Genomic DNA, 7,677 nt, shown 5'->3' with positions numbered 1-7,677 from the left:
CAAGACCGAAACAGCGAGACCAAGACCAAGAGCACGTAAAAGTGGTCTCGAGACTGGTCTCGAGACATCCAACTCTACTTTAGATTAAACATAGAAAGGATTTACAATGAGCTCAGTGTTAAACATTTGCAGCACTAATCCTCATCCATATAAAATTGTTGGGGAACATTTTCTGCAGAATAAACACTTTTGAAAATTGTGGGAAAGCATATAAACATGCATATAGAAAAGTTTGATGCTTTACATGAAATAAGGAATTGTTACTGTCCTTACCACTTCTTTTTTTCACACACACTAGAGCCATTCCCAGTGAGATGACGCCCACGACTACACCAAAACCAGTTGCAATTACAGGTAGAAGTTTAAAAGGTACTAGAAAAAACACAGCCCACAGGCAAGACTCAGTCTCACTTCCCATTTTTGTTAAGCAAAGTATCCTGAATGTCATATAGGAAATAAATACTGAAATTCAAAAGCAAGATGCTTTTAGTATGACTAATAATACAGTTTAAGGAAATTTCATTTACCTGAAGATATCCTTGGTGTAGTGACAGAAGAAGTAGTCCTTTTAGTGCTGAGCTTTGTAGAAGTAAAGTCTACTGAAATGAACAAATATCACCAAATGTCAAAACACTCCACAGCAATTGACCTACGCATTTTTATTAACTTGTAATACTCTTACCAATAGTTGTGTCCCTCGTGACTGTGTCGCTTGTGAAGTTTATAGAAGTAGGAGGAGCAGAGGTCAAAGTGTTTTTTTCAGCTGCAATAACAGAAGATGGTGTTGTGATTGTTTCATTATTTGAGTTTCTTGTGGATTCACCTCAGAAGGCATTTTCCTTCCACTACTGCAATACTGACACACAACTGCAAAGTGTCAATGTTTTACACTTAAAATTTAACTTATAAATTCAAAAGAATATTGTTTTGCTGTCATCTGATATCAGTGCATAATACTGAATGCAGTATACAAATGCAAATACATCTATCATTACTGAGTATTCTGCTCCCTGGATGGACTTAAATCAATTCAACAAATGCACATTTTTTTAAGAATGAAATTATGTATGTCCTCCTAATATCTGTTACATTTAAAGGTAATTAAAGACTTAGAAACATCTGATTATGTGTCTTCTTTGGTTTGAAAAAACTGAAGGCTTATGCACATCCTATACTGAGGTATAATATAGACCAGCACAGTATGATTACTTACTTTGTATACTGATGAAATATATGTTGCTGTGAGGAGACTGGTATTGTTCTCCTTTATGTTGTGACATGTAAAAACATGTGACTTCCACCTCAGCAGGTGAACTCTGCTGTATCAAAGAGAGGAGCTCAGTTCCTCTTAAACTCTGCAGACAGGAGATGGGTGTAGAGTTTCTTCTTCTTGTAAAGTACAAAAAACACTGAGTCGCAGAGAAAGATGATGGAGCCTGACAATTCAGTGCGACTGAGTCTGTTTCTGTGATCATCCGTGGATTCACTGTCAGTTCAGGTCGAGTAGCTAAAAACAAACATTTGTTAAATTACAAATGTTTCATATATTTGAAAATAAAATCTAACAATAGAAAATGTTCTGAGGGTTGTGGTTTTTTTAATTATCATGTCTGTTGCACATGATAATTTTTTCTCACACACCCACAAGTTGAGAACACCTTTGTTGTTTTGTACTAATATTGTAGTTTAACATTCACATATTAATACATTACTGCAGTATTTACAGTATTTACGTGATGATTGCTGTCATGTTACTCACTGGAAATTTGGTCCTAAATGCATTTAGACTTAAATCAATTCAACCAATTGACAATTTATTTAAGAATGAATTTATACATCCCTCCTAAGATTAGTTAATTCTAAATTAAATAAAGCTTTATTAACATCATTTTAGCTTCCTTCTTTGGAAAAACTGAAGAACTTATGTCCATCATATACTGAGGTATAATATAGACAGTTTAATCACTTACTTTGTATGTTGATTGAAGATGTGTTGCTGTGAGGAGACTGGTATTGTCTTCCTTTACGCTCTGTCATGTAAAAACATGTCACTTCAACCTCACCAGACGAGCTCTGCTCTGCCATAGAGAGGAGCTCAGTTCCATTAAGTCTCTGCTGACAGGAGATGGACGTAGATTTGTTTCCTCTCACAAAGTACAAAAAACACTGAGTCACAGAAACAGATGATGGAGTCTGACAGTTCACTGTGACTGAGTCTGTTTCTATGATCGTTCGTGGATTCACTGTCAGTTCAGGCCGAGGAGCTAAAAAAAATAAACATTTCTCAAGTAAAATAAACAAATCTTTAATTTACTTGACAATACAATCTGATAATAGAAACTGCTCCGGGAGTTTTACTATTTTAAATATTTATGTCGGCTTCACATGCAGATTTTGCTCACGCCTCGTACAACCCCCAAGCTGAGAGCAGATTTCTTTTTTTCTCTGTAGCCAAACATCCTCATATTATTGCACTACAGCAGTGTTTACTCACGTTGTATGGTGATTGCTGACATGTTACTTATTGGAGATTTATATGCTAAAAGGTAATAACAGGTCACTTCAACCGTAACAGGTGAACTTTCATGTGTCCATGACAGAAATTTAGATCCTGTCAGAGTCTGCAGACAAGGAGCTGTTTTATCAATTTTATATCCTGAAATGATGAAATAACACTCAGAGATAGGAAGAGGATTCTGGCAGTTCAGCGTAACTGAGTCTGTCTCTGTGATCATCAGCGGGCTCACTGTCAGTTTAGGTGGACGAAGATCTGAAAAATTAAAGTTTATGTCAGCACTCAAAATGCTTTATACAACATGCCACATTCACCCAAGTACTTTCTTCTATGCTTTTAAAGGCTTTCTAACTAACATTTACAAACATTCATACTCCGAATGATGCATTGGAGAGAAACTTGGTGTTCATGTCGTGCCCAGAGATATTTGGCTTGCAGACTGGAGGAGCCAGGGATCAAACCAACCTTCCAATCAGCAGATGACCCACTCTACCTCCTGAGCTACAGCCACCCCATCGTAGTCTAAGGAAGGAAAGTGTCTGAACTGCTTTAAGTTTCTTTAAGTCTTTCATCTTCTTTGAGTTTCTTGAAAACTTAAAGATGAAGGACTTAAAAGACTTAAAGAAATGTAAGAAGCCCAGATGCTTTCCTTCCAAGCTCCTTAGACTGTATGTTAGATTAATCAAATAGATTTAGCCCCATATTGTATATGTATATGTAATGGTAAAGTAAGCACTGAGATAATAATAGATTCAAAAAGTCTTAAACATAGTTGACTGAAACATATTGAAACATAATATAAACAGTGCATGTAGTTACACAAATAATATTCATGATGAGCAAAGCTGAGTAACTGTAGAGAAGCTCCAGAGACAAAAAAGAAAGTAAACATGAACCAGAGACTGACCTTGTGCCTTAATTTCATTAAAAGAATCTGAAGGAGGAAGGAAGAAAATAAAAAATTAATTTAACAATAAAAAGATGAAAAATTTAAACTAGTGTTAGACGTCTGAGGCAAACAAGAGAAACATGCTAACATGAACACCTAATAGAATGAACCTGATAAGAAGTGTAACTTACACATGAGAACGACTAGCAGCAGGAGATCAGCCATGATTAAAAGAACAATGTGAATGTGCAGAACAGACTACAACAGTCTGACTGACTGCTCTGACTCTTTTTTACATTAAATGTCATTAGGAGAAGTTGCTTTCAGAAAACCACAGTTTTCGCAGTGTCACACAAGCTGGCCACAGTAAGACACACGTCACACAGACCTGCAGTGATACACTTTTCAAAACCTTCACCAATATAACTAGAGTGTATACAGCCAGCTACAGCGTTGGTACAGAATAGTTAAAGTGTTTGTTGGTCATTTGTGCTGCTTTTTTTTTTTTTCTTAGAGGTGCTTAATCACTAGAATGACAGGACAAAAAATTATTAATGAACTTTTACGATGCTGGTACATGGTCATTGAAACCTTCCACCTCGTGTCCTGACTGTAGTTATGTTTACTATAGAAACATAAGAATAAACCTTTAAAAATACTATAAATAAGCATTTTGCTGTTTTACCATTATGATGTACTCTATTAGGCATATTATGAATACGTTTTTACAATCAGTGTGATATAATCATTACATTTTTGTATTGTGACACTCATGTTAGACTCAGGCATGAAGTCTTCAGTCAGAACTGCAGCTCTCACAGCTCTGTGAACCTCAGCAAAGCTCTGGTGCGCTGATCTAAACATTTACAATGAAAGTAATATGCTGACAGTAATCAGATAGCAATGTCACTTCTGGCTGTCATTTTTGTTTGGGTATTCATTTAGTGATCACATATTGCACTGAAAATGTTGCATGTTAACGGCACTACAATAATAAAGTCTGTCATGCCTCACTTCATTCCTTAAAGTCATATTATGTCCATATTTTAAAATACTTGTCTCAGTTCTCATTTTAAAAAATTTCACTTCATGTCCTCAGAGAAGTTTCCCTTCATGACTTTACAGAGTCATATGAGCCCCAACAGGATGAGGATGTGGTGCATTAGTGGGTCAAACACAGAACACTAACCGAGACTAGAGTTTATATCCTGTGAGAAACTGAAGCTTTGCAACTTATAATTCTTTGACGCAGCTGATATTTATTTATCTATTTATTTTTGTTCACCGTTCATTAACAAGGGATCTGTGAGATTAGCATCCAGTTTGGAATATACATGTGTCAGACAGAATTAATATAAAGACTCCAGCAGAAGCAACATTATCATGACCCTTGAATGTCTATGCCATGTTTGTATTTAGCAATCCAAAGCAAAAGCTTCAACACATAACGCGACCAACATGACAAACCGTTGACAATCAGGATGACTTATAAAGTAAGAAAGCTTTGACTGTGAGCAGAGCAGCTCCTTCTAACTGCTGTAAAACTGTCGTCATTTTGATGTTCAACCAATCAGAAAAAAGTTTGTCTTAAAGGAAAATAAAAAAGGCTGTGGCTGAACTGAGGGGTTTAACCAAGGTCTGTTATAAACCTCCAGTAATGAAAAAAACTGACCTGAAAATGGGTATAAAAGGTCTCCTTTAAAGCTAAATGAACAAAATTGAAAGCTGGCTCACATGTATATTTTATCCAGTTTGTACCATTTTTTTAAACAAAAAATGAAGAAAACAAAACAGGAAACCCCCAAAATATACACAAAATATTAAAACATTTTGCGGATGAAGTTTTTAATTAAATTCTAGGGAGAAAATGTTTTGCCCTTGTTTATACTTTTGTTAAACACTACTTTCCTTTTTTAATTAATTATTTATAATTTGCATTTAATGAGTTCACTACTACAGATATTGATAAGCAGCAAAATGGAAAAAGGAAGAAAATAATTGATTCCGCAGAGGAAATAAATTAATGTTTGCACAAAGCAAGTTATACTGAACATGACTGCATTGTAACACTAATGTCAACGCAGAAGCTGCTGTTGAGTTGAAAATATATATTCAGGACATACATATGAATTAAAAATACAATTTATAAGCTTAAAAGGTAGACTTCCCAGTATTTTATAAATCCTCAGTGTTTGCATACAGAAAATCCAGGATTTTACAACTTAGAAGTTGGCAGAGTGCAGTCCAGATTAACATGGTTAAAAATGCCATTGAAGATGATGAAAGTCTTAAGGTGTTTATACTATAGGTCAACTACAGTCAAATGTGTGATGTCACATGCCACGACCCCATGAGCTGATAATGGTATGGCAGAGGAGAATTCTTATGATAAATAATATGGAAGCATACCTACAGCTAAAGGCTCAGTCTGGAGAGCAGAGACAGCCCTTCATGGTAGCATGTTGGGGATAGCACCACCTTTCATTCACAAACACTGCAATCCTTCCACTTTTCTTCTTACCATTTAGCTTTGAATCTTCACCAGCCTGAACAGTCATAAAACTGGGTACTGTGTCACTCTGGTCCAGGTGCAATCATGTCTTCATGATCCATAACACGCTGCAGTGCCAGTACTCTTTCTGATGTCTCACCAGGACCCACAGCTCATGCATCTTATCAGCAGCTCACAATCCCTGCAACCGATGGAATAGAAGGTTTATATTTACTTCTCCTTGACTTTTGCTCCTACTCAAGCACACATAACATCTACAATTGAGTTAGTGCAGGTTAATCAATCTGGCTCTGGGCAACAGAGAGCTAGCAGCTGGTCATGTTTGAGAACTTGATTCCCAGAAAGCCAGAAATAAACATTATGTACCCACAATAAGACAAATGTCAAACCTGGTGTGACACACTTGTTGAAATCCATTTAACTATGATATATTTAGATAAACTGTGGCCCAGTGTTGGCTAATAGGTACAGTGTGGTTTATATGTTCATTCATTATTTCGGTTATTTCGGTTTATTCATATATAACTAAGAATAACAGTATATTTATAATTTATAAATGGATAAACTGTTTCTCAGTAAAGCTTGACATCAAGCACTAATGAGTTGTTTAGAAAGTCTGTATAAATGATTAAGTATTTAGATGCACATTTATACACATGATTAAATTATTAGTTTATTGTTTGTGAGTGTGTTAATGAAAATTTTATACATACTTATAAAGGTAAGAAAGGTGACTGTAGAAGAAATACTCAGTGCATCATTACGGTGTGTTCACACCAAACGCGATAGACGCGACCAGAGCGTCAGGTTCAGTGGCGGTCCTAGCCTGTTTGGCGCACGGGGTGAACACTCCATCTGCGAACACCCCATACATAATGGGCTTGGATTTACAACATTATGAATGAAATATGCTCTATCTGGAAGCAGCCGGCCCCCTCCCCTTTCGACGGGTTGTGTGTGAGATCATCAAACTGTATAGATCCCTGAAGTGTATATTTATTTTCTTACTCTTCTTATATTTATTGTTTGTTTACTTGCACTGCTGTAACTGGAGCCTTGTCGTCTCATCTCTCTATATACTGGACTGTATGTAGCGGAGATGACAATAATGTTTACTTTGACTTCAGCAGCGAGCAGGCGCACTCACTTTTCTCGCATAGAATTTCAAAAAAACATTGCCGCAAATTGTAAGTCTATATCATGATGTCTGGTGTTTTCGTGTTTGTTGGGGTTTTTTTTAAATTGTTTTATTTTGCGAGTTGGTTATTAGATGCCGCTCCAGCCAGAGAATCCCCCGCCACCCCACCCTCTCCTCCCTGTGCCGCAAGCAGCAGGCGCACCTCGCAAATGGAGGGCGCCCTTACACCCAACAAATAGGCGATAGAAAATCGATCGGTGCCTGTGACATTCTGTGCCTGTGACATGGAGGAAGATATGTGACGAGATCAGGCAACCAAGTAAGTTCATTCATTTCTCTTTTGAAATTTTTGACTGACCTGGGGAAGCCGCACAAAAGCCAGCAAGCCCGCCTACTGTCCTGCTATTTTCCCACTAATGTACAAATACCTTTGTCCTTTCATGCATGTTGTCATATAGAATAATAATAATAATGGATTGGATTTATATAGCGCTTTTCAAGGCACCCAAAGCGCTTTACAATTCCACTATTCATTCACTCTCACATTCACACACTGGTGGAGGCAGCTACAGTTGTAGCCACAGCTGCCCTGGGGCAGACTGACAGAAGCGAGGCTGCCATAT

At 36.9% G+C, this 7,677-nt stretch overlaps 1 protein-coding gene across 4 annotated transcripts in view; it reads right to left on the bottom strand.

Annotated features, from left to right (window-relative positions):
• The window catches only part of LOC106632627, an 8,334-nt gene extending 4,619 nt beyond the window's left edge, over window positions 1-3,715 (bottom strand). Inside the window, exons 1-8 of one of the 4 annotated variants that reach the window (XM_042216498.1) lie at window positions 3,596-3,715; window positions 3,423-3,449; window positions 2,495-2,770; window positions 1,971-2,264; window positions 1,214-1,507; window positions 683-763; window positions 528-599; window positions 274-372 (exon numbers count right to left, since the gene is read on the bottom strand). In XM_042216498.1, the coding sequence (XP_042072432.1) occupies window positions 274-372; window positions 528-599; window positions 683-763; window positions 1,214-1,507; window positions 1,971-2,264; window positions 2,495-2,770; window positions 3,423-3,449; window positions 3,596-3,629 (1,177 nt within the window). In that variant the 5' untranslated portion in view covers window positions 3,630-3,715. The remainder of the gene's footprint in view (window positions 1-273; window positions 373-527; window positions 600-682; window positions 764-1,213; window positions 1,508-1,970; window positions 2,265-2,494; window positions 2,771-3,422; window positions 3,450-3,595) is intronic. The other 3 variants (XM_042216499.1, XM_042216500.1, XM_042216501.1) reach the window with 3 other exon arrangements.
• Window positions 3,716-7,677: the final 3,962 nt, after the last annotated feature.

This window comes from Haplochromis burtoni, unplaced genomic scaffold, assembly GCF_018398535.1.
Source record: "Haplochromis burtoni strain Fernald_Lab_line unplaced genomic scaffold, NCSU_Asbu1 Contig_1085, whole genome shotgun sequence".
Lineage (NCBI taxonomy): Eukaryota > Metazoa > Chordata > Actinopteri > Cichliformes > Cichlidae > Haplochromis > Haplochromis burtoni.
This window is presented reverse-complemented; position numbering and strand designations above follow the sequence as displayed.